We start from the raw sequence: 27951 nt of genomic DNA on the forward strand, positions 1-27951 counted from the left end.
TGGTTAGCTCAATGGGCTGGCAGCATGGCGTTACCACATTAAAACTCTTTTTTAGTGGGTCAACTGGGTCGAAGTGTTTGCGTGTCTGTATTGGACATAATTTTCCACCTGCGAGGCTTTCCCCCACAAGTATACATGCTCCAAATCATCCTTTTAGCATTTCATCTTTCTTACAAACCCTACTGGCTATGGCCATACATGTTGTAAATGCCCTAAACATCTCTTATCATCATTAAGGACACAGAGAGATAAAAATGTAAATTAATTAAAATATTCTCTGTCTACACCACCTATTTGTTGACTCCGGAGGTCAGCGAACAATTCATGTTTCAACAGGGAGCAGGAAACCACACACTGGCACTGAGAGAAAACGCTTGATTTTCATTACTGCTGTTTGCCACTTGAGCGTGAGTGTATGGAGTATGATTATGGCACCAAGTGGTTCACTGGGAACATGCCACATAAAAGCATCTGCTGATGGTAGTGGAGTGGTGTAATCATAATGATGGCTCTTGGCATTATATAGTCCAGGAGAAGTGGCAGGGTGGCAGAGTGAGTATTTTGTCCTTAAAAAAGATACTAACTCCTTATCAATACAGTTGGGGTTTTAAAATATGAAGGGGAATTGCATCCAGTGTGCAAAAGGAAAGTACTTAAATATGTCTCCCACTTCATGTTGAAAATAGTTTTTGAACAAACCAAAAGTTTTTATTAGCACCGTTTGTCCTGTCTAATCAGGTACTTGCAACTAAAGTGACATATTCAGTACACGTTCATTTAGAAAATATGAATTCAGCATTTTAACAACAATATCACAAAAATCACAAGTTAGTTGCACTGAAAGAGACATTTATTGTAAGTTTTGCCTTCAAACTCATCCAAGAGTAGTTACAATATTTTAAACAATCTCCTGTCTTCAGCATGTACTTTAAAATTTCAAGTGTCAGAAATTGAAACAGGCGTATTACAGACCATGGAGTGAGATGCTCAAAACTGAATCTTAAGAGTAGACCGGGGTTATTAAAAATATAATAAAACATCAGCAGTTCTGTTATAAATACATTTTCTGAAGGTGTCTGTGTATTTCATTGAATCCATCAAAGCTGAACAGAGTTGCCAACTTGACAATAATACTTTAGGTGCCGTAAATTCCAAATTGGTGTGTTTAACTATTGTGATGTACTAAAAGGCACTTCATTATCACAATTTATTATTAAAAGTAGAGAGAAGAGTTGTTGGTATAATTGTCATTTACAGTAGATTCTGGTGTAAAGTAAATGTTCTTGTAGTCGACAATTGACAAAATAAAGTCAACAATGGCGGCTTAAGTGGTCTAAATTAAGTAAACCTGTTAATGTAATAAAATGGTGGATGATGTAGCATTATGTTCTCATCAACAACAATTAAGTGTTGTTAAGGTCAATCATTATGTTTTACACCGATAATAGGATTATATGTTACATGTACAGGCTTTTTTTTCACGATTTAGAACCAGGTACATTTGTTTCTGACAGGTTATTACATTACCGGTTAGTTTTACATTACATTTAGAAGAATCAACACAATGAACAGACACAGTCAAAGGCAAAGCAAGTGATTTTGTACATACAAAGTAAAACAATAGCTTCCTTTGTACAATATGTCTGTGCGTGTCTATTCATTTTGTCCCCTATTTCCAAATGCTTCTCTGCGGGCTTGTCTGTTTATTTAGAACTACTGTAACATCGTGTATTACAGCTATTGTTAGGTTGCCTGTGCCGGTTAATTCTCTGTATGACTATGGCAATGTCTGCCTCTTTCATTTTTGTTTGGTGTTTGAAACACTGTAGTGCAATCAGCAGAAATGAGTGACGCCATGACAGGCTTAACTGTGACCAGTGATGATGCCATTTACATTTCGGTGTTACAGGGGCGGGGGTTGCCCCAGTGATGTAGTGCTGGGGTCTCATGCCATAGTAACAACTGTGAAACTGCAGAAGCGTTGTATACACTGCAGGCACTCTAAAGCTGTAAATTATAGCTTTTTTTCCCCTTTTCTTACAGACGTTTAAATCTTCCCCACTGGATGTCTGCTGGACACTTAGAGGAGGATATAGGACACATAGGTTCCCATCCCAGATATCCAATGGGATCTTTTGTGATACAAATAAATAAATTAACAGGGTTATATCAGTGAACAAATCCTTAAAACATCCTTAATGTACATAATGTACATTGTTTTTTGTCTTTTCTGTTACTAACTCATCTGACAGTAGTCTGATATGTATTAAAAACATGCTTTTTTCATGATTTTATTGAATTTATTATTGCGATGAAGTGCCTCTATTAAATTCCTAATTAGATTTTTGCACCAAATATATGCAGCAATGCTTTGTGGGATACACAAAAACTTGAATTTGCCCATTGCTAACATCATGGCTGATGAACGACCCTATGTAATCATTGCAAATGGTATTCACTAAATGTGCTCTTGGAAAAACTGCGGCTGTTGGAACAGTGTGGGAGAGCATCTTTAGCGTGATATTGCCATGTTGATACAACCTCAGCCAACATAATCAGTGACAATGCAGCAAGTGGACAGTAATGCTGAAGACAGGAGAGCAAACACTTTTTGTCCGAGGGTCTGGAGTGTGTGTATATTGGTGTCTGTGTGTGTGTGTGTGTGTGTGTGTGTGTGCTTGTGTGTGTTTGTGTCTGTGTGTGAGAGAGAGATGGGGTCAGATTCGAGTCAGCTGGTGCCAAAAACTGGACGGCATGAAGCTTTCCATCTTGTCTGCGAAGAAACCCAGGGGTGCAAAGAGTGTGCTGAAGAACTGAAAGAGGAAGAGGAAAAAAAGCAGAATGAGCCTTCAGTTGAATGCCAGTAAAACCTCTTCCACCAACTCTTAGTTAATGTTGGAGTAAAACTCATAAAATACAATGTTATGGAACTTATATATTCAGTTTCAAAGCCAGAGGTAATATATTTTCAAAAATATGATTCAAAAGAAACAAAAAAGAATAAGAAAGTACTGTCCTGAATGGATTAAGTTACATTTAAACAAATACTTTATTGCCCCATAAAGCTGAACAATAAAAACAAGGCTATTGTTCAGGTGACAGGATGCAGGACAGATGCAAATCGCATTTGAGTTGCAACAGGGCAATCCACAGCCAAATATTTTTATACATGAAATCCAAAAGCTTCCCCGAGTACAGGGAAGACAAAAACAAAGCAGCATTATGCAAGTATTAAACATTTTTAAATTGCTTGTAGAAACAGTGGTGACAGTTTAATATACTTATCCGATTTGGAGATAAAGTTCACATTATCCATGATTTATATGTCAACACTTTTATACATCAAATCAATCGTGTTCATTCCTTTCGGTTTCTCTTTTGGTCTCTAAATAGTGAAAAAGTAAAAGAAGGGAATGGACTTAAAGCTTTAATTGTGTAAAGAATTGTTAAAAAAAAAAAATTGGCAAAAGCCAAGCAACCTTTTTAACCTAAAGATGGTGTATGAATGAACACTAAGTGCAAAACTCATGGAGGATAATTACGAAAAATATACAGTACTGTTGCTATCATAGTATACCTATAATATGACAATCACAAACAATATATATGAACTCTATGTGCGTACTTTTGGCCATTATCACACATTGTTATTCCGTCCCTGAGCAAATGGTCACATATGCCAATGGTAGGTGTGTAACTGCATAAACCAATAGGACAACCTAATGCTGTGGCATTCACACCAATCAAATATCATGAATGGATGTACTATGCAGCCAATACCAATCCCATTAACCTGGTCTAAACAGGGCTACAGCTATACTGAAAACACAAAATATGACTAATTTAACTGTTAGATCATCTAGATAGTACATTAATTAATAGTTTAATAAGTCAAGCAAGCAAAAAAAATATTTTTTGCAGCATATTTGAAAAAATTATTTTCTGCTGTCAGTTATAAAAACCAGCAGCAATAAATGGACTGTTTTTCTATTGTAATGTAGCCTTATCGACTAGGAACAGGAACCATTCACCATTCACACAGATTCATGAGCAGCTGGCACCTCCGTACAAGGGGCCACCTGCCCATCAGATAAACATTTACTCGATGGCGCAGCATGGGGGGCAACACGGGGTTCAGTGTCTTGCCCAAGGACTTCCACATGAAGGGACAGGGTTCGAACCACCAACCTTCCGAACCACTAACCCTCCGATTGGCAGGCAACCACTCTACCACTGAGCCACAGCTGCTTCATAACAAATCTACCAAAACTTGGAAGTACTCATACTTAGAACCAAGAAGGAGCAATTCTAACACTCATTTTATGAGCAGAGCATACAGCATATCCACTTAGATCTAAGATTAAGATCTAGGCTAGGAAGTTTGTGTATGATAAAACATTTAAAAAGCACATGTTACTAGTAGCTAGTAAAATGTTCTCTAAAATATTACAATACGGTTTCTCTCTGAAATGACTTGAGGTGAGCTTGATACACTTGACACTTTAATAGTCTCATAAGTGGACGTATCAGCCTGGCCAGACAAGTGCAAATGAAGTACCCCTCTAAACCCATTCAGTACATGAAACATATTCAAACGACTAAGCTTTACATGTCTGGTGTACATAAATAAAGGAAAGGCAGACTGCCACCACCATCACTGTCTGGCCTTGCTTGGATATCTGTTCAAGAGCAGCAGATTCAGAGAAATCTGTTTTTCCTCAGAAGGCAGTGAGGCCCTCTATGTTCCTCCCTCAATGGTTTTCATGCACTCCCTCTGAACATTACACAAACCAGGCTTGCCAGGGCTGCTATATAAATCCTATCTGCCCCCAATCTTTCCCATAACAAAAGAAAGAGCACTAGATGTCTTCTTTGGTCTTGTTTTTGCTACAAGTCTATGTAAGGCATGCCCTAATAAACAGGGCAACCATAAACAAAGGATTAACCAAAGTAAGGATTTGCCAAATTGGCTAAAACGGATAACACAACACTTCTAAAATAAATAAACAGCAAAAGGAAACCATGCACGCAGTCAAAGTTTCTGAAACTTTAAAGCAGTAAGCTACACTGTTATGTTTGCTGTGGCGCTAGGCTTGCATTATTCAGCTGTGGTCACTGATAGGTTAATTTGGGCTAAAGCTTGTTTTGATGGGATGCACAGATTTCTTGGCCTACAACTCCCATGAGCCTCCAGTGATACTGACAGTGATGGAAGCAAACAATTACCACAGGGGTTAAAAGGTTCAGGTTAAAAACAACATCTATTTCAAATGGAAAAAGTCTCCTTGGCTGTGTGTCTGTCCTTCAGTTTTCTCAACAACCATTCATCCAAATGATTTCACACTGTGTGGGTGTATGGTTAAGGGCCCAAGGAAGGGCAGTGTCGATTGTGAGCTCTTGAGATCTACGGGACATATTTGTTGTTATTTTTAGTTTTTTTTTTGAGAGTGGGCCACCATAGAACAGCTGAAGAAAGAGAGACCGAAGAGACAGGAGATGTTACATTGTAGCGATTTAACTTTCGGAATGAACACTTTAGAAATAGCCTGGTCCCAAAAAGCTAGCTGTGAATTATGCGTATCTTGTGTCCTTGTGTCTTGCTCAGAACCCAAGGAAGTGCGGTGTCGAGTGTAAAGTTGTTAACTGTTCTTGAGAAACCTGAGAGCAGGAATACCAGAGGCCAAGTGATCAGCCCGTTCGGACCAGGCATGTTTTGAACGGACTATTTGATTTAGCATCTATACATTTTACAACAGCAACTTTTGTAATGAAATTGAGATGTGTGAGTTGAAGTACTTACTGCTTTGGCAAAAACACCCATGAGCTCCGGGAACTGATGTGTGAGCATGGCCAGCATGGCAGTGAAGGAGCAAAGGCCTGCTGTGAAGAGGATGAAGAAGGGAAGCTCTTTCTTTGGGTACACAGACACCTCGTGGAAAGCTGGAGCAAAAATGAGAACGCTCAGCAAAAACGGAGCAAGACAGGCATAACCAGTGCAGATAAGAAAATATGAAGCATTTTGAAGAGACGTGGGGTTTAAATAGTGAGAAGATGACTAATTACACAATCAAATTAGGAGCAACTAGGCACATTAAAGCTGGGGTTAGCACTTTACTTTGGAGTCATTGGGCGAAAAACTCATAACAATCTTTCAGCATATTGAAATTCAAGCGGTCTGAGACAAAACTAAACTTCTGCAACTCCTTCTTAGCTGTTTTCCGGCTTTAGAAAATCTAGCCTTCAAGGCAGACTCTGGCCAATCACAGGTCATTTAAGAAAGAGAGAATGTTTCTATTGGCTGATCTGCAAATGCAATTGTGTGGGCATGTTCCCTCGATAAAAGCCAAATACTCAGGGCTGCAGCTTAACTATTTATTAAGAGGAGACTTTATTGTCATTCATCTCTAAATAGTACATAAAGGAACAACATTGTGGAAAACTATAGTTGTGTTTATTTTCCAGGGTGCAGACATTTGCTGTGAAGACACGACAAAAAAATGCATGCTCTTGTGGGAATTGTCGGTTGTCTGCGTGTGGTCTAGACCTACTACTCTATCTGGAAATTGTCCCCAGATAACATCTGTTACGATTTGACACTATCATTAAATTAGATTGAATTTCTTATGGTAGGGCTTTAAAGGAGAAAAAAAAAGGGGGCCATTCTTTTAGAATGGCTGCGGGATGAAATGAATGATCAGTACTCGTAACGGTTACTGTATGAAGCTCTGCGCCTGATAGGTGGAGCTGGTCCGAGCGGCGAGAGGGAGAGAGCTGCAGGAGGATGTCTAACTCTATTTCAAATTCTACCTCCCGCACCTCTAATGGACTACATATACGTAAGCTTTGGCTATTGTACTTACAGGGCAGCAGTTCCCTATCTGCTGTTTCTGTGCATCCTGGGTAGGGGTAAAACAGGTGACCCTTCTCCAGTGGGTAGGGGATTATCCTAAAGGCTGTAAAGACACACGCAGGCGCAAATAGGAAAGTGAATAAAGATGAATAACTGAACAAGTAGGACTTAAACACCATTTTCAGTAAATAAATTTAGCAGTAGCAAAAGATGCTAACAGCCGAAACATTACAATAACATTCTTCCTGTGCTTTGTGTGAGCAGTGATCTAATCCTTGTATAATCACAAGTAACATATTTGTGGGTGCTGTGCATATATGACCTATGACACAACAATTATAAAAATGACAAGCAGCCAGGAAGAGTCTCTAACTATATAATAGTAACTTCTGAACACACACAGAATGGAGGTCTATTCACTTTTAACAGAAACAAATTACAAAATTACAAAAAGTAAGGATTTCAAATACAACAAAAACAAATCATTTACATAGAAAAAAACTTCCTATACAAAGCAGTATACTCAATAAAAGAAGTAATTTTGATACTTACTGCCCTCCCAGGTGCAGTGTAGTAGGTTTAAGGCTCCCTCTGCCCTCTTCCAGTGCTGCAGGTGGAAGAAAGCATATGCCACTGCCTCGCTGTCACCTCTCTTCAAGATGTGCTCTGGAGGGAGGATCAGGCTCTTCATCTCTAATAAGTACTACAGACAGGGAGAGGAGGAAATACAAGATTTCAGGTAAGAATATAGTACAATGCCTTAATGCTTTTTGCCTCCTGGACATGGTAAAGAATAGCGGTAGCGTTAAGTATAGGTGCACATTATACTGGTGTAAAAATCTGTGATAATGTGCATTGCCTTTTAAATTTTTTGTTATAACTCTGATTTCTCAGCTTATAAAATCCGCAGTCAGCTACAGTGGGATCAACATTTTTCTTTGGGAAATTCTATGTGCTTCAGCATAGTTCAGTCTTAGTGGCTCTTCCCAACAGTGCCTAATTCATACTGTAACCACAGTCAGGTGCTCACACCAAGTACACAAGCCAATTGTATAATACATTTCCAGCAAAATGGCAGTGAGCAGATGTAAAATTGTTGGTAACACCTTGGCTGGCCCAGAAACATGTGGGCTTAGATGAATGCCATGTTATTTGCAATGTCATCGTTTGCACTCATTTGGAGACATTTGATGTCATCCTGCTTTTTCTTCCCACAGCGTATTATTACATAAGCATTATTATTAGATTTAGCAAGCAAAAGAGGACCAAATGGTATTCTAAGGCAACCAAATCACAACTAAAATACCAGTGTGTATTTGCATTCTTACGTTCTACAGGTGGTGAGAAAGAGGCAACTCAAATGGAATGTTGCTTTGTTGTGCTGGTCACTTTTAAATTCTGATGATGTAATTTTTACATCAATTTTACATTTTTTTTCTTTTTTAAAGGTCTGCCCACTTGTGGTCAAAAATCAATGTATTCAGCTTTAATGGTTTTATTCACATCTTCTCCCGTTTCTCAGTCACCACTTCACTTATTCTATTGTGTAATTCCGTCTGGTGAACTCCCTGCAGACTGAAAACATATTTTCTTCATGTGAGGTATTTGTTGACAGCCTTATTTTTCAATTGTTCAAGGTGGGAGGGAAAAGCTCCCCAAAGCTCTCTGAGTATGTGTTATTGTTACAGTACAGTACATTCATTCCATGAACGCGTAACATCCCCCGCCGCCCCCTCCTCTCTTCCCCTACTATGTAAGTTTGTCCCAGTGAGTCAGTCGGTTCACTGTGCTGACAAAAGCCCACATTCCAGAGTTACAACCTATAGAACAGGTATGCTTTCTGAAATGACAAAAAATAAGCATCTACAACTAATACAAGTATATTGTGTGCTGCTTTTCTGCAATATATATTTTTAATTAAGCCTTAGCTCTGTCCATAGATAAATCATTAACTGGGAGTGTGTTGACTTTGATGAACGTGCTACTCTATGTACTTTATGTCTGTCGTGCCCAGTGTGTTAAACAAAATCCATGTGCGGGGCTGGGGCCCCCTGGGCTGGATTCCCAGGCGGCCAGCTTCACAGCACTCTGGATCTCAGACTGACACTTTGGGAAGGTTACCCCACAGCTAATCCTGTCTAATCCCTTCCATGGTCACAAGCTCAGCCAGCCATCCATCCACCCATCCAGCCAGCCAGCCAGACCATGCTGCTTCACCCATCTCCCCCCTGCCTTACCCTCTTTCTCCACTCTCACCCCCATGATCACAGCCTGCACACGCTCTATGACCTGGCTCATCCCTGTCCTCCTTCAACCCTCTTCCGTGCTCCTTTAGCTTGCAAGATAAGAGCCTGAGACCCCTGGTAATCTGTTTCGCTTATTTAGCAATGTCAGTCATGTCAATCCTATCCTTTTCCTTCATCTACCTCACTGCTGTACTAAAGCCATATTCATAAAATATTTCTGTATATTATGTTCAATACAGACAGTTTGCCAGGCCCGCCTCACCCCTCTGTTGTCTGTTCCTCACTCGCCACCTCCTGAATCTCTCACCCTCATGAGTAAAAGCTCAATCAAGCACGCAGCCACCCAACAGGTGTGAACACTTCTCCTCACTTCACTCAAGCATTCCCAAAGACCGTCCTGTCTCTTCTCTTTCAATCCTGACACAGTCTGTAGTCATTACAAGGATCGGCAGCTAGAGACAACCAGAAGCTGCTGGTTTGACCTTCCCACTTATCCTGTCTGACTTACTTAAATCAGCTCACTCTGCTGCTCCAGCCAAGACATTTGACTGTCCGCCTTCATCCTCCTCACCTTTTAAACCTTTTGCCCTCCTCTACTCCCCCGGCACCAGTGTGGAGGTAGCCAGTAAACCTACCACTTCTCTGTTGCAGAGCAAAACTACTACAGTAACTTAAAAAAATGACATACAATAGATAAAAATACTTTATTCATCCCACAATGTGGAAATTCACTTGTTAAAGCAGCACTTTTCCACAGTAAAAACAAACGGATGTGCAAAAAGTACTGAAAGTGGCATTATATAAAAGGCTATATATTATTATAGTAGTCATAGTACAAAAAATATTGCAATGTAAGTAAGTGACGTGAAATAAAATTGAATGATATGTGATTAAATAGTATAGTAAAAGTGAGTAACCATTATATAAATTATATTGAAGTGTAACCATAAAATAACTAATATTGAAAAAGTAAGCATTCGTAATGGAAAAATATAAATACAGATAATAAAAATATACATTCATTCATTCGGTACAACAATTGAGGACATGCATGAAGAACCAAATGATTAGTAGGAAGGTGATCTTACTTTGGGGCCCAATCTTAATGTTCAGATTTGATAATGTGTAAGCGAGCTAATTTGTTATTCAGGATATTTTACAGTTTTACACAGGTTTCTACTTCCCATTAATCTGTTGCTGATCATGATTGGCCAGTATATGGCACACTTGTAGGTCTGGGTCCTCTGTAATTTAAGATTAACCATTTAGAGAGGCTGGCTGCTCAGCTGTCCTTCCTCACATGCCACGGCATTAGACCTGGTGACACCTCAGTCCTCTGTGCTGGCCGCCCCCCCCCCCCCCACTCTCTTGTCCCCCTTTGCTTCTCCACTCCCTGTTGTCTCTTTGATGAAGGGATTGAGTTTCATGTGTTCTCCTTTTATCCCTGGGCCGTCATAAGCCCAGAGCATAACTCATAAGCGGCCTTCTGATTCTAAACTGCAGCATTTTGCTTCTCACAATGGGACACACAGGCAACAATGACATCAGCCTTGTATTGGCTCTATAAAGGCCCGGCAATCACACACACGTACAGTGGATGAACAAAATGAATTAATAAAAACAAACAACACAGGTGTTGCAGATTAAGAATGTCATGCAGTCAGTAAACAACGCTACTCGCTACGCCAAGCTCTACTGAGGACAGAGGACAGTGGCAGACAATTTACAGCATTTATCCCAAAGTGGGCCAAGATGAGGCTATTCCTAACTACCGCTGTTGCCTTGCCTGTCTCAAACCTTATCCATCTTAATTCTGAACAAACCCAGGACTGCTGCTCTGTCTCAATTTACAAACCAAATAGCCCATTTCTGAGGTAAACTAAGCAACGGTCTTTATTTCTGAGCCTCGACAGGCGATCTGAGAACATGTCAACCAGAATGGGGTGAGATGAAAAACCGCCTTCCAAAGTGGAGTAAACTAGCAAGGTAGATGGGACTGGGTCCCTCAGACTGCTTCAAAATGAACATGTATAGACCAAAGTGTTGGTAAATGTAAATGTACAACAGATTCAGATAGCAGGAACACTTGATCAGTTGTCCAAGCATCTGACAAACTGTCAGTCCCTTAACCACTGGCAATGGGAGAAGCTGATTGGAATAGACAGACAGATGGAGGAAAGGGTGAAGGAGGAGAAAGATTAATAGAGAAGGACAAGAAGATGAGGAGGAGAGGAAAATAGAAAAGAGAAGGAGGTAAATAGGGGCAAGATTGAGACCTAGTGAGGGAAAGGGTGGGTTTTGTGGGAGGTGGGTAGAACTGAAGCATGTGTGTGTGGATGTGGGTTTAGTGTGTGTATAGCTTTTTGAGCGGTTTGAATAAGCTCATGTGATGTAGCCCAGTATAATATTCATCTATAATCTCCATGGCATGCTTGATAACACAGGCAACATTATTCCTTCCTTCACTTCCACTTCCATTGGGTTTTTCCCTTTTCTTTTTTGAGCTTTACGTGATGTTAAAAAAATTCCCTATTGAAACTCGCACAGACACACATTCACACCTGGAAGCTACCTGATACAACCACAGTCTGTGGGTTAAAGGTCCTGCTTGAGGGCACGTCAGTGCTAATAATGGTGGAGGAAGAAACTTTTTTTCATACCCAGATTTAATTATCCTGCTGGTACAGGGACAAAATGGGCTACGGTCCTTTCCCAATCCGGTGTTAGCCATGGCCAACTGGTACATTGATTACAACGGTGGAAAAATTAAAAAAAATACACACAGACTCAGATTTGCCAAAGCTGCGTTACTCAGTTCAGTTCAGTTGAGTCAGCGCTGTTAGGGCTTTTCTATAGCAACACAAACACACACAGACTTTCTTATTGAGTCCCCTTTACTCGCTCTGATGTAAATATAATGAATATACATAATATAGTATTCATTAGTTTAAGTTTAAGTTACATGATGGTGTTAGGGTTGGTTTCTACAATATTAACGAAAATAGAGTCAAATCTACACAGAAGGACAGAATTAGGCTTTAGGGAACTTTTGGACAAAAAGCCTTTTGCAGATCCTACTTCAAGTGGTAACAGACCAGCTCGTGTCTAAAAAGGCCGCAATCACAGGTGCACTCATAATGCCAGAAGGACAACACAAAGCAACACCCCCCCTGTTACATTTTCACATCCAGTGGGTCAAAAAGGTAACACAACTCTGTTATGAGGCCTGAGTATTACCAGATGCCAGTCAAACGCTGAAAGATGAGCCTACTAATAATCTTCTGTGAAAGGTGTGTTACAAATTTCATAAGGTTGGCCAACATCACACTCTTTGTTTGGCTCAAACAGGGGATGAGGGAACATGAGAGAATAAGAAACAGGATGAGGGTACGTGGGGTAGAGAATATGCTGCCTCTGGGCGCAGCCGATGGAGAGTAGTGGGAAACATTGAAAATGAGGGCCTCACTTTAAAATCAAAGGCTGGATCAAAGTGCTGGCTAACATCCCTGCACCACCCACACACACTCATACACACAGATTCTCTCTCTCTCATTCTCTCTCTCTCTCAGAAAAGGAGCCCATGAGATGAAACACCTACACACTACAAAGGCTAAACTGAGACAAAACTCTGCTGCAACCAACTAGTTGTGTATGACTCTGTGTGTGTGTGCATGTGTGACATCTAATCCTGTGGGAACTGGTGTGACAGGCCAGAGAAATACCCAATTGTAGTCCCATGTTATCTCTGGTTCAGTTGTATATAGAGGTGCTCTCTTCTTATGCAAAACTGTGAACAATCTGTTATAGGGACCCAAATGTGGAATTCAAACTAAACCACCTGCTAAAACACATGATGCATGTATGATTCCAAAAAATACTGCACTGTCTAGTAACAGTAACTGATGATTAGGCAAATGTGCCCATCAAACATACAATAGTGTCCCATTTAATTGTATTGGATTGATGAATACTAAATACAATCATTCCCTAAATTATTGAAATTGAGAAAAAATAGACAAATGCACATGCAAACCAAGCTTTAGGATCTAAAACTGACACGTCAGGTGTCATAAAATGAGCTCCTGTATTAAGACCTACACTGACATCTGCTGGTCAGCCAGTATATGGCAAGTCTGGAATGAAGACTGCTCTATTCCTAAATTGCACCACATGTAGTGTCTCTTTGCCAGAACGTCCTCCAAAACGTGCTGAAGGAGAGTCTGGCTACTCAACTAAGTTTTCTGGGATGGGAGGAAAACGGTTTATTGGCATTTCTTTAAACCAATCACAATAGTCTTGGGGTGGTGCCAAGCACCGGAGAAAAGCTGCGGTGCCGCTGCAAAATAGGCTCGGAACGAAACGTTTTTTGGTGAAACGTATGTTTGTATGTTTAAAAGTTGTTTTAGTAAAGCAACAGAAAACTCAGATTGGACACATAGTCTAGCTAGCTGCCTGGATTTACCCTGCAGAGATCTGAGGAGCAGTTAACCATAGTCCTCATAAATCCACCGCAGTTTAGAATTCCAACACAAAGAAAGCCCAAGGCAACGGATATCTGGCCTAAATGAGTGAAATCAGGCGGATTTTCTGGCGGGAATAGAGCAATTCCGGAGGTGGAACATTAAGGATGTAGACTACACCACGTCTTACTTTTGACATAACTCACCTACAGCAGAAGTGTCTGACGGATTGTTTCCCTGTCTACCAGTGTGTTCTGTGTGTGATCTTTATGCATGTGGGACCTGCGTGATCACACTGAATATAAAAATAATGTGATTTTAAATTTTTTTGTTGCAAACCACTTGCAGCATAGCAACTGCATGGATGAAAATAAACTGAAACAGATAGTACGTTTCATTAAGCGTGTGGAAATGAGACACCAGAGATCTAAATAAAAAATAATGCACAAGCGCAATATCACAATATTAGTTATCAATGGGATTCGTGGCCCGCAACAACCATCAGAATCCATGTGACACATATTAGTCTCACGACTGACCTTTGGCACATGTGGATTGAACTCAACAGCTCTGTGTATGGCCTCCACAGCATTCATCTCTGCTGTGCTTAGCCCTCTCCGTGACGCGGCCTCTGGAGAAAACCTGAGACAGAACACCTCATATGACACACTGTTGCTGCTCACAACGTTATTAAATGCTGCTGTTAGAGCAGCCATATTATAACAGGTTTTAACTAAAGGGACACATACTTATCTGATACAGCCCGTGCTTTTAACAGTGCAGATGTGTAGCATATAGTGGCGGATTTCGGCAAGCTGATGTCTACAATGGCAGGAGGAAATTGAGGTCACATACGTCATACATTTTCAAGATTAATTTAATGGCACAAACATGGTATGATAAACGTGCGTCACCATCATATTTGGCAAGGACTGCTTGGACATCAGCATATGCCTGAAGCTCTAGAAGTGCCTCCAAGAGGTTTTCATGTATATTTAACATTCCCAAAAGTGGAAACTCCTTCATTAACTGTAAACAGAGAAATAATCATACATTAACTATGCAATGTGTTAGTATTATTATTTTATATTATGTATATATATATGTATATTATTTTAAATACAGTAAACATGCCTTGGTTACTCCAGTATATAAGTAATTGGACATTTGCAAACAATAGTTGTAAGCACTATTAGGTGCTACTCTGGTAGAAAAAAAAAAAAAAAAAAACTCACATCTCTCATCATTTTCACCGCTTCTTTAATCCGTCCCAGCTTGCGTGCACACATTGCCAGTCTGCGTTTAATGTACACCAGTAAGTTGATATCTTTTCCTGCTGTGGATGGCAAACAGAAAATATGAGACATTTAAAAAAACAAATCACATATCTGTTAATACAAATTAAAAACATGCATAACATGGATCAAATTGTATTATTATGTATAATACAACTTCATATAGGGATGTAACGATTACCGGTAAACCACGATAAAAATGCTGACAATAACAGTTCCCGTTTTCGATTAAAATATCATTATTATCACGGTGGATTACCACGGTGATAAAACCGTGTGTTTAATCCTTCCCAGCTTTATCTGAGTCCCCTGAAGTTGCCGCGCAGGCGCACTGCGTAGCCTACAAGGTGCATTTCTTAAAGTTGGAATCATGGCGGAAGGAGGAGACGACAGCGCTCAGGACATTTATCAGCCCTCTAAGAGGACTAAGTCTGAAGCATGGGCATATTCTGGTTATTATAAGAATGTCAAAGGACAGTTGATTGAAGATAGTTATCCTGTCTGCAGAACATGAAGGAAAAAAAGTTGCTGCTAAAGGCAGTATGAATGTATGAACACAGCAATAATACCAAAAACCATGAACATTTTAGTCACTATAACCGTGAGCATAAATTTTCATACAGTTACATCCCTTACTTCATACTACATTTTGACACGACTTGTGTGAAGGAAAAGCATTGATTGCATTGGTAGAATATTGCACTTGTGATCCTTCATCACAGGTGGGTGTTGAAAGATCTCTCATGTTTATTTCATTTTTTACTCACATTACATTGATGTGGAATGCATTCTGCACTCCTGCACTGCACAGGGCCATGTCGCACAATCAGGACTAAAAGTGGCTATAATTATTCTTTAACTAGGCATCTACCGGCTACTGTGCCTCACGGTCTATAATGGGTGAGTACTTAATGCTTAATGAAATCCATTCTTACCAATAATCAGTGCTTTTTTGAACAGCCGTTCAGCTTCTGTGATGGTTGTGGCTTCTTCCTCTGCTAAGAGCACATAGGCTGCAGCACATCTGCACACACATGTAAGAAACAAAGGGACAGATTTTCAACAGCCCATACCATTTGCATGCACATCAAAACAATGCAATCAAGTCATTAACTTGAGTATGAAAGCGCCAATGAAAAAAACCATAATATGATCATATTAATGTATGCTCTTATCTGAAGCAAGCACAATCCCAGTTACTTACTTTGAGTTAGAGCTGCACAATTCAGAAAATGTCACGATTCAATTCAATATCGATTTTTAGGCTCATGATTCGATTACAAATCGATGCAAAAATCAAAAAACGGTTCTCAATTTAAAAAAAAAAAATCTGTTTGTAAAGGTAGTTACTTTTCCCATGCCATCAGGGTGGAAAATATTTTTTTTTTCCACCAGCTACATTGGTGGGTGGATGCTCTATTTTACCAACCTATTTTTCCGGAATACAAATTTATAAAGAAAGTGCACTAGCATATTTGAATTTGCTTCAATACATTATTTATTTGAATTAATAATACATATTTCATTAATATAGGCAAATGTTCTTGCCACACTATGCTCCTGGGGTCCCGTCTTCGCCAGCTGTATGGCAGTGCATTTGATATGAGATGACTTGTGGTTATTTTATTGCCTCTAATTTTGAATTTAAGGTTAGTTGTTCCTGTGTTGTAGGAATGTTTTTACATTTTCCAGTGCATGGACTGGTTTTCGGGAAGGAAGCCTAACCATTCCCTCGTTTCCTTTTGTCTTCAATGCGCCACTTGTTTGAAAAGTACCTTCTCTTTTTCTTTACTTCGCCCTCAACAGTTTGTCCATTCATAGCTACCGCTGACTCCAGGGCGGGCCTCTTAATACCGAGGATATGTTGCCAATTCTTTTAACTGATAATTTTCCTTTTGTCTGTACCTCAGCTCATCTATATGTGTCACAGACTAGCGCTAAAACCACTCCACCAACCACTGTGCCTGGTTTACAAGGCAAAGTCACCCGGGTGTTAATTTCCCACCCTGCACGCCATTACAAAACACATTTTTGGAATTCCATGAATCAATTTCAAATCTGTAGAGCTTGAATCGCAATAAGAATGTGAAGCGATTTTTGTTGTTGTTGCACAGCCTTACTTTGAGTACTAGCATGGTAACTTCATTACAAAAGTAGATACTGTACTATTTAAAAGATATGTTTATAGATACAGTATTTATGTAGACCATATATATAACATGTGTGATAGTGTGTAAGAGTAGGACTCACTCGTGGTTCATTTCTATGGCCTGGTAAGCTGCTCTGATCCTGGCTTGAGGATTTCTCTCTCTCCAGGCTTTCTGCATCACTGCAATGAGATGATGAACTCAAGCCTATTATAGACGCCACCTTACAGTCCTGACATATTTCACTGTATGTGTCCAAGTCAAAAGCACCAAAACATAAACAAAAAGCATTTCTGTCTGAACATTTTCAAAAATACCAGAGACATCTTTTTGAGTCAAATAAATATCTCTCTTTTTTTTTTTTTACTAAACTGGGGATTTAGTTTGCATATAATTAACTCACCAGCATCTTCTGGTCTTAACTGTGGAGTGTCTCCTGTGAAGAAAGTCTGATGGTCTTGAGCAGACAGGTTCATATCATAGTATGTTAAGGGTTCCTTCCCTGTTACCCAGGTATACCTGTAGTGTAACATATAAAACACAAACTGTTTTGCTACAGTTGAGTACAGTTCTGCCACAACGAATTACATCAAATTGTCTTTCTCCAAACCCCAAAGTAAGCTTAAGAGGGTATGCATCTTTATGTATAGTTTTGCATTATGAACCATCCATTTTAAGTAGTGTCACACATACCTGTTGTATTCTGCTCCTCTGAACAGATTCAAAGGATTCCTCCAGACCTTACACTCTACCGAAAGAAATATATTGTTATTACTGTTAGTAGTATTATATCTGTTATAGTTTGTACTGTAAACTTATTTACCTGAAACACTGGGCCTAGGCTCCGCCTCTCCGTTAACTGACGCAAACAGACCAGTCGTGGAGCTGCTCTCCACTCCACCCAGAAGAGGACGCAGGTGGCTCACTGACACTTGTTCAATGAATGAGGTCCCATATTTACGAAAATACCACCACTCAAATATCTGCGGTGAGAACACATATGGTAACAACATGCTTTACACTCCAAGTATAGGATAAGATAAAAATTACTCAGTTATCCCTTAGTGACAATTGCTATTATATCACTAGACTGTCACATAGTCTACCATGACCCCCTTTCAAAGCTGCAAAGAAATTACTTAACTTGTGCAATTTAACCTCTCTCCAAATTGCCATGAAACACAAATGCTCTGTCCTTGTAATGACAATGCACATACACATTTTTTGCTCTGACCTTTTATTTTCTTCCCTGACAAAAATCTGTCAATTGTGTTCATTGCATGTCATGTTTCTGTCTGTATACACCCGACATCTTGTTTGTTTAAATGTGCTGTATTTATATAGCGCTTTTCTAGTCTTAACGACTACTCAAAGCTGCGCAGCAACTAGGGGTTCAGTGTCTTGCCCAAGGACACTTTGACATGGGACTGCAGGGCCAGGGATTGAACCCCCAACCTTCCGATTGGCAGGCAACCGCTCTACCACTGAGCCACAGCCTGCTTCCAAATTATTCTGCTTCATTCAACTTTTGTTCCATATTATATCTGTATTGGATTTAATGACAACATGGTACTCTAAAACAAGGCTTCCGCTCATCTATGTTTAATGATTGATTTCTGAATAAGAGTTCAGGATTTAGGACAAGGCCATTGCAAGTTGTGTCTTCCATTTGCATTAAAATTAGCAAAAAAATTAAATAAAATGTTTGCTAAGAGTAACTAACTATTTTAAATATGTTCTACAGTGCACTGAATAACTAAGGTGATAACTTACAAGGATGAGTCCAGAGATGAGAGAGGAGGTTCCAGTGAGAGCCACATAGAATTTGGGGGTCAGTGTATTCAAAAACACTGAGGCTGAAAGAAGAGGTGACAGTCAGTATAGTGTCATAATGTAACTAGAGCTGGGAGAAGTTGGGCCCATGCAATAACATGCACGTCAGTGCCAACAGAAAAACATTGGCAGTGGGTCTAGTAGACAGTAGCAGGTGACATGAAGACCGAAGCAGCATAAAATAACACATTACCGAATTATGACAAGGGGACATACGATACACGCTGCCGTTAGAAAATAAAATAAATAGGAGCTGGCAATGCTGGATATGTAAAAAAACTCGATTTGAATTTAACCAGATATTCGCCTCTATTTGTGTTTGAATGAGTCACACACCGAACTGTCAAAACAACAGCTCCCGCTTGCTGTCGGCTAAAGAAAGATACCAAAAGGCTAACAATAGCTAGCTAGCAGTCGCATTAATTCACCTGAGGTGAGAGTTTCCTGCAGTTTCAGCGGGCTCCACAGGACGTATATCATGATCAGCACCATGCCGAACCAAATGAAGCACACATAGGTCCATGACCAAGAGAGCCAAGACTTTAATTTCTCTGTAAATCCGAGAGATTGGGGATTACTGCCAGCGGTGTCCTCCATGTTTCTCCGGATGCCTGTAAACACAGTCACGTGATCTAAGAGTAAAACGACTTTTATTTTGAAATCGCTACAAAGATCCACTTCCGGTCACTACAGAAAGAATATTAATTCATGTTTTACACGAAAAGCATGTGTTTTTTGTTCATTGTCTAAACTACATTAAATATTAACAACAACAGAAGTCGTTGGTCAAACGTTTTCAGCAGTTGAGTTTAACATGAATCCAAGCCTATGTCTGGCTTTAGTACCCGAGTGAGTGAAGATGTTCCAAAACATAGACTTGAGTTGCAAAGGGACCCATTACAGAATATTTAATTAACAAATGGGATACAATTTTATTTTTTAACTCATAATCAGTTTAGCAACACAAGTACGTATTCTACTGTACTTGAGAAGGACTTTGAGAAGCCTATGTGTATTTTGTATTAGTTTATGCAATTCAATAGGCTACATAACACAAACACTAACATATGGTACTTTTTCCTCCACTTAATTAACACGTGACAGCATGGTTACCTGTTACATTTAAAAACGTATTGCTGGCATTCAGTGGTTAGACAGTTAAAAAAATGTATCAACAATAGCAGAGGGCAGACTATGGTGTGTGTCATGAAACATGTTCCTCAAAGGGCTTGCTCACTTAGACAAAAACTTAGGCTACTGTGAGTGTGACCTAAACTGTGTGGCATTAGTCAGTTTTAATTTGAGCATTGCTAGTTTGTGGTAAACAAACACAAATGTATGATGCATTTTTGTAAATGAAACTACTCAAAAGCATGTGAATATCAGGGCTTCAGCTAAGAGTTAGATTATTTCTATTATTTGATTAATTTGTTTAATCGGGTAAGCATTTAGTTTGTTACATTTTAGAAAATACTAAACATGCCCATCATAGTTTCTGAGAAGCCCAAGATGATTTCTTCAAAATGCTTGTTTTTTGCAACCAACAGTCTAAAATCATGAAGATTATCGAAAATTAATTAAATCAAACTCTCACATTTCAGAAGGCGGAGACAACGTTTGGCATATTTGCTCAATAACTAGCTAATGATTACTCGGTTCAACTAATCCATGAATTGTTTCAGCATTACTACATGTAATATAACATTTATGATGGATTCCCTAAATATGCTAAATCAGCCTGCAGTACCATTCATGGCCAATAAGTGGGCCTATTACAACATTAAAACATTCACTTCTGTTGCCTTCTACTGACTGCAGGTGGAGACAACATTCAGTTTTGTTTACTTCCTCTGAGTCTTTGACTGAGTCTTTAACTACATTACAGTATTTTATAAATCATATTCCTATGCATGTAAGTGAACTTTTTAATTTAAATCTCGTATTGTCATTACCAAACAAATTTTGCAGGCTTCATCTGAGTCTCAGAGTTGGATCCAAATGGTACGGCTTTCAAACTGACAGTTGTACATTCAGAGAACTCTCTATTACCATGATTTATATAACAGTAAATGCATAAATTATACTTTTTCAAAAAACAAACAATTTAGTAAGATTGTTGCTAAAAGGTAGAAGTGTATTTTTGGATGCATACAACCTGCAGCTTTTCTCACCTTGTGCGATTGACTCACATCCTAATAGTGCAGGAATAAATGTGATTTGTTGGAGTGCATTCTAGTTGGAGGTTACTGCCACTGAATGACAGAGAGCCAGATTTGGTCCTGCTCACACATGCCCTTGGGTGTTTCCTGCCTGATGCTGATGGACAAGCACACGCAGGGTTAAAGGCCTGTCATATAAATCAGGTACAATCACTTTAGAGGTGAAAACATGCATGATGCCACTGACAGGGAGGAAGAGAGGGGAAATGAAAGAATAAAAGAAGAACAACAAAGGTCTGTAAAAGTTATCGGGGTGTCTAGCATGCCCTGCATGTCTAAATGTGTTTCCAGCTGAAATATTTCCAAATGACCTCTGCTCAGTGACTCATTCTTTGATCAAACATACATGTAGCTAGCTACCAAGAACATACACAGTGTTATCTTCTCTTGTATTCACACTGTGTACATATATATATATATATATAAACATATATAAATACATACATATTTTTATATATATATATATATAAACATATATAAATACATACATATTTATATATATACACAAACATGTACATATTTATATATATATAGAGAGAGAGATGAATGCAAGGAGATTTGAAGATATTCTATATCCGTTATAATCATACATTATGTTTATAGGCACATGGGAAAAAACTTGACTTTTACAAACAGCAAATTGCAAATCTAAAACACAACATTGATACAAAAATTGCAAGCAATGGACAGTGCCTTAGTAAGTGTGACATGACCTGTACACAAACGGTCAGCCAGCGCCCTGCCATGCAGAAGCAACGTCTCTCATCATTCTGCAGTCACCTGTATACTTAAGGTTCATTTACAATTTCACGTCTCGTATCCATCCAGCCATTCTGGACTTCATTTTCTGTTTATGTAGTTTCTTTCTTTTCTCCCCCAAAAGCTTTTAAGAGTCCTCTAATCATACATAATTAATCGGGGTTTTCACTTAAATGCACTGCATTTTTTTACTCTCATTATTACTTAAGAGGCTGCTCTTCAAGGTTTGAAAATACCTGGCGTTCTGTTGATTGTATTGTTCAAAAAGCAAGCTGTTACCACAAATAGAGGATGTACAAGACTAATATACATAACGAATATTAATGTTTTAGATAATGTCAGGTCAGTCACAATTTCGGGACTTTGCATAAACAAATCCGAATTAATTTGCTTGATGTTAGTTAAATATGTTAGAACAACCTGAGCAGAAATGTAGCTGCAACGCAATTTTAATAAGTAATAAAGTTTGCTCTTAGTACTATAGTGCACTGCATATGTTCAGACTATGTGACTGGTCGTTTGTCAGCTCTGTGTTGTATATTATATATCTGGTAATGGAAAACTTTATGAAACTGGTTCTTGTCTCCCACACAGCTTTCTCTCTGTGAGTTTATATTACTTGTCTCCACGAAGGGACTCTCCCCCCACAAGTCATTTCTCTCGAAACACTTCATTTTCAGAAAATGTGTGTTCTTTTTTTGCATCAAGAGACCATGCCGTTTGACCACATCTGAAAGCAATGGTGCCGCAGAAAAATGATTTCCTCCATGACAGGCTTAGAGACCATGGAGCAACATTTCGACCTTTTTCTCTGTAAATCTGTGAGGGCAAGTGGACATGCTCTGCTGCTGTTTCATAACTACAATAATGACTAATTTACACAACATTGTGCTCCAGCAGAGAGGATACGCACCATTCAAACAGCAACAAGGACCATACATATCATGCACACTTTACATTTGCCTATATTACGACAGCAAAGTCCTCAGTTTAATGGAAAAAGGCATGTTATGTATACATGAAATCTTATTAATCCCTTTGCATACTAAATAAAACATACAGAACATAAAGCATGATCATCATCGTAGAAGCCCCAGTAACATGGGAATGAAAATGAGCAACATGGAATAACGGCTTCTGAGTGCACCAAGCAGCCTCTCATACAGTGTGTACACTGGCTTTTTCATCGTATACAACTGCAGCCAACTGTAAGTATAAATGGATGAGGCAGAGATGAATAATTCATATGAATTACCTTTATGCAGTCAGGGAATTTTTTCTACCCCCCTCTGCTGCAAGAACATCATTTTTAGAAACAATAAAACAAGAGGCAAGGTGCACAGATAAAAACCGCAGATATTGCGAGTGAATACGAGTGCGTCAATAGTTGCTGGTGCTTGAAAGGTGTAACCGTATCTTTTGAGAGGTGTTAAATAGTGTGTTGGCCAACAGCAAACAACAAGAAAAAAAAAAAGTTGTTGTGCACTACAAATTCAAGCTGCAAAGATGGAACTAGTAAATCCTTCCTTTTTAATCTTAATAAGGCTGCTTGTGTTTGTAGCCTACTGTGGGAGGACATGTCTGATGTCATTGGCAAGGTTAGGTAATGTGTTCCCATTCTTTCATTTATTTCCCACTGTTTAAATTAACTGGTTCTCTAAACTCAATGGCACAGTTGTTTTGCTTGACAGCGTTTAGGATGCAGTTATTGGCAAAGGGTGAATGTTCAAGTCCATCTTCCAAACATTAACAAAAGTGTAGCCTGGACAGCAATACACAAATCAAATACCTAACATGATACAGAGATGTGCATCCTTTAATGAGCTCTTCATTCATCCTGCCACTGTGTTAATGATAAAACACATTTGCAAACAAGTGAAAGTGAAAAAGACCAGTAGCGTGAATGACTGTAGTCCTACAGTAAGTTAAATCTGTTTCACCTCTTATTATGGAGTGTCTTATTCCTAATGTAGCTGTTTTAAAGGTCCCATGACTTGGTGCTCTTTGAATACTTTTACATAGACCTTAGCGGTCCACTAATACTGCATCTGAAGTGTCTTTCCCAGTATTCAGCCTTGGTGCAGACATACACCCACAAGAGCCAGTCCCACAATGAGCTTTCCTCAGAGTGAGCCATGTCTGAGTCTGTAGCTTTTGAGGAGGCGAGAGGGTAAAGCAGAGAAAGGAGAGGTAACCAGAGGAATCATCTGAGCTTTCGTTTTCTCAAAGGCAGAGCGGGAAACCCAGGGCTCGGTTCACACCTGTCCCCATTTCTAGCCACTGGGGGACCATAGGTAGGCTGGGGGAATGCATATTAATGTTAAAATACCTCATAAAGTGAAAAAATGTATGCCATGGGACCTTCAACAAAAGTTTCATTTGTATGCTTAAAAGAATTAACAAAACAAGAGTCTACATACATGCTAATGGCTCTGTGAGGCGGTTCTGTACTGGGCAAAGAGGGGATTTAAGCTAAATGCTAATGCTAGCATGGCAAGAATTACTCTTAATGCTATAATGCGCAGTTTATGTCGTCCCCATGAGGAATTCTAAGTTATGACAACAAAACTGTCGGCGTGGCCACATGATACAAGCCTTCTGTGATCGTGCACCTCCCTCACACAGTTGCTGGTAACTAAGGAGGACAGGTAGGATTCAAAAATACGATGGACTCTTCAGAAGAGGTAATTATCTTAACTTGAGCTTCTGCGCGCCGCTGTGGCCTGATGACACAATCTTGTGAATGTATCCATACTGAGAAATACAGAGAGAGTTGTGTGCAATCCACTTCCCAATTGTTAAGTAGAAGCCTGAAAACAAGCATGACTGTTTCTCTGTGATCTTCTACCCATCGGACCAACAACATCTGATGATGGATACAACAATTTACTGATTCACAAACCTTCACTTAAAACCATCAACATTTCTTTGAAGGTAAACCTGACCCCATTCACAGAACCTGATGAGGTTTGACTGAGAGCATGTGAAGGAACACAACAGAATTTGGGTCTCTGTGGTTTTAAGTCCCCCATCACAATCAGCAGACCTTGATTGCAGTTACTGCTGTTGAGAAACATGTAACCTTTATGGAATGGTTTCAAAGATGACTCATAGGCAAGCTAATTTTAGAGGCCTTTGTGCTTTAGATTGGCTTTGAAGTATACAATTAAAAAACTAGAAATGGAGTGACACAGACAAAGAAAGAGACAGTTCAGTCTCAATGGAAAAAAGGGTAGAAAACAGCCTTGAATTTAGAAACACATTTTGAATATTTAGATGTGCTGACATGATTTACACTTCTGCATAGTTCCTGACTGCTCAGTGGTTTTACTGCATTTTTATGTAGACCTAACACCCATATGTAGAATTTTTAATTTTTTTTGACTTGGATGTGTGTGGCCTTTACTGACAGTAATTTAGGACAAATGTAAAAAGGCCAACCTCCACCCCAAATGCATATCACCAGTAGAAGAGACGTGAAACGAAACTGCCACATAGCAATCTGAATAACTGAAGTGAAATAAAGCGTTTATTCCCACCGAACAAGATGTGGGGATCAGGAGCCACCGCAAGCTACAGGTTTGTCTAACATTACAAATATGGAGCTGGTTTTTATGGCGCTGGCGTGATCCATGTCTGTAGAATAAATATCTAGCCATTAGTTTATGTATTGAGCATTTCTGCAGCTTTGTCATGAAGCCCCATTTTATCAGCTGCAGGAAACTGTTGAGTTGCTTTGCTCAAAACAACAGACTGAAAGCATGACAAAAAGAATCTCAGTTCAGGTTCGAAAAAGAAAGTACAAAAGGAAGATGGTTCAAAGAATGTAGCACATTATCTGCATGGTTTACTTTCCATTTCTTTCATGATTAATTTATCATGAATTTATTATTTCCACATATCAATATTTAGTAACAACTTAAGTGTTTTCTGTGTGTGTGTGTGTGTGTGTGTGTGTTTGCAAGAAGTAAAGAGCAAATGCACAACAACTGTACATGCTAAGGGAAAACCCCCAAAAATCTTTAAAAAAAATTAAAAAAAACTGTACATGTTGGCTGTTAATAATAATTTAACTTCTGTTGACAATAAACCACTGTAGCTGTGAGTTACAAATAATGCTGCTGATGATGACTATTTTCAGTAAAAATAGTACCAAATACTCAACATGTGGGGTTGTATTGGCGCAATAAGGATTGTTGAGCATTGGCCAACACACATCGAGGATTTATGCATCTTTCGAGCAATTTTGTGTCTACAGGACGAGAGACAGATGGTTTAGTGTTTAGACTATTCAACTTCCATTGATTATTTATCGTAAACGTAATCCCAAGCTACATGTTAACCTATTGTGGAGAGTGTACACAAGTGTAGGAGAATTTATTTTTAAATACATAGTTTACCAGCAAAATAACTGACATTGACCTCATAATATGTATTAAACGTACCTCTGTGGATACATACTACTGTAAGGTTCAAGGGTTACAGTCCATAAATGGTTATGGTATTTCGGACTGAGCTGTCTTTATGTGCCAATTAATGTGTATCTTAAAGGTTGATGTCTTGGTTCTGTGGACTGCCATAGACTCCAAATGCAAAAAACAAAAGCAAAGACAGAGGGAGCCTTATTGTTATTAATGTTATAATAGTAATAATAATAATAATAATATTATTATTATTATAATGAGATAGATTCTACAAATTTTCATCACTGTTAAAACACCGTCTTTGATACTCTCTTGTCAACATACAGTAGTAGGTAGTATATGCGATGACCATTGGACACTGACAGAAAACAAAACACCAAATTGAACCACAGCTAGTTCCACCGCTGTGTTTATGACCTTTAACAACGAAACCAGACACGTTAGTGTCACCTGGAGAAAACACAGCTGATTAACACGGCTATTCCCCTGTCCCTGTCATCACTACAAATCATCGTTACCTGGCCACTGGTATTTGTGGTTAAATACTGAGTTGGATGTCAGGAACAACCAGATTTAAACTGACAGCATGTGGGAGAGAGCTTACCTTATCATATTTTTCTTTTCTTTTTTTGAACTCAAATCCGGGGCAAAGTAAAGATCATACTCTTCAAGCCCAGTGACTAAATCTATCGGAAGTGTCTGCGAGTTAATCGCGTCTGTGTGTTCTTCTTCTTTGCATGGTGTAATATTCCACAGTAAACTGGATAAGAAGTTCATCAGTTACTTTAATACTACTTTTCTTTTAAAAATCAGATGCGTGAAAGCAGGGAAGTAAAACACATTATGCAATCTAGCATAAGCAAACAATACAATTATGTAATTTGAATTAAAGAAAGTAGCAATGAAATGAAGTTAAATTACATTTGAATTGAAAATAAAATTAAAGGGTTTATAAAATTTTAACCCCCCAAAAGAAAGCTATCTATCCATTCATGTGACACTGTAATGTTAAAATACAGTTAGATGGTTGTTGGCTGGCAGGGGGATGCCACTCAACCATGACATAGTAGGCTCACTGGACTGACATCTAGAATGATCTAACTATAATAGGCATCATGATTGTCTTTCCAGGGTCTTTGGAACCTTCCATGAAACACATTGTAAGACTGTTACCATGCGGCTTAAAGACTACTAACAACATTGATCAGCTCCATCTGAACTACCGAAAGCTGCAGCCCATTTTAAAAAAATACAGAATGCTAGAAATAGCTTCACATTTTCTTTTGGAAGAGGAAAAAAAAACTGTATAGGTTCCGTCTTTGAAGTGATTTTTTTTCTCTCTCCTGTGCACATTTTGTGTTTCACAGAAGCTGTACATTTCCAAGTTCCTTGCCATCTGTGTAAATGTGATACCTCTGCTTAGTACAATGAACTGGAAATGGAAGCTGTGTTTCATATAATCCCCAAATCCATCCAACTCTCACATCCTATCATGCAAATGTGGTGCAGTTTGAAGAGAATCTGGTCTCCCAACCATATGCATGAGCCGTGTAAAAGATACAACAATTTATTATGCATGCATTGCGCCGGGCTTATGGTAATAAGGTATTAAATTAGTGCTGGACATTATTTCTCTACTATATCACTTCTGCTCAAAAGATTTTCATATAAGTCACATAAAACAGAAAAAGGAATGAGATTTTAGAACTGATTGGCTG

At 39.0% G+C, this 27951-nt stretch overlaps 1 protein-coding gene across 1 annotated transcript; it reads right to left on the reverse strand.

The window, feature by feature from the left end:
- Positions 1 to 832: 832 nt before the first annotated feature.
- st7l (suppression of tumorigenicity 7 like) lies at positions 833 to 19470 on the reverse strand. The gene is made up of 15 exons (XM_034869937.1): positions 19260 to 19470; positions 18772 to 18854; positions 17822 to 17981; positions 17692 to 17746; positions 17402 to 17517; positions 17102 to 17180; positions 15787 to 15875; positions 14792 to 14892; positions 14471 to 14585; positions 14306 to 14378; positions 14096 to 14198; positions 7403 to 7553; positions 6861 to 6953; positions 5801 to 5940; positions 833 to 2813 (listed from the first exon to the last, which is right to left on the reverse strand). The coding sequence occupies exons 1-15, from the start codon at positions 19426 to 19428 to the stop codon at positions 2718 to 2720; spliced, it is 1623 nt and encodes a 540-aa protein (XP_034725828.1). The 5' UTR covers positions 19429 to 19470; the 3' UTR covers positions 833 to 2717.
- Between the last annotated feature and the right edge of the window lie 8481 nt (positions 19471 to 27951).

The sequence above is a fragment of the Etheostoma cragini genome, chromosome 4, assembly GCF_013103735.1.
Source record: "Etheostoma cragini isolate CJK2018 chromosome 4, CSU_Ecrag_1.0, whole genome shotgun sequence".
Taxonomy (NCBI): Eukaryota; Metazoa; Chordata; class Actinopteri; order Perciformes; family Percidae; genus Etheostoma; species Etheostoma cragini.

Coding starts and splice junctions, on each gene's coding strand:
- st7l (XM_034869937.1), bottom strand. CDS start 19,428: ATGGAGGACACCGCTGGCAGTAATCCCCAATCTCTCGGATTTACAGAG. Junction 17,181..17,401: donor GTTAAGACCAGAAGATGCTG/GTGAGTTAATTA, acceptor ATCTCATTGCAG/TGATGCAGAAAGCCTGGAGA. Junction 14,586..14,791: donor CGGTGAAAATGATGAGAGAT/GTGAGTTTTTTT, acceptor CTCTGTTTACAG/TTAATGAAGGAGTTTCCACT.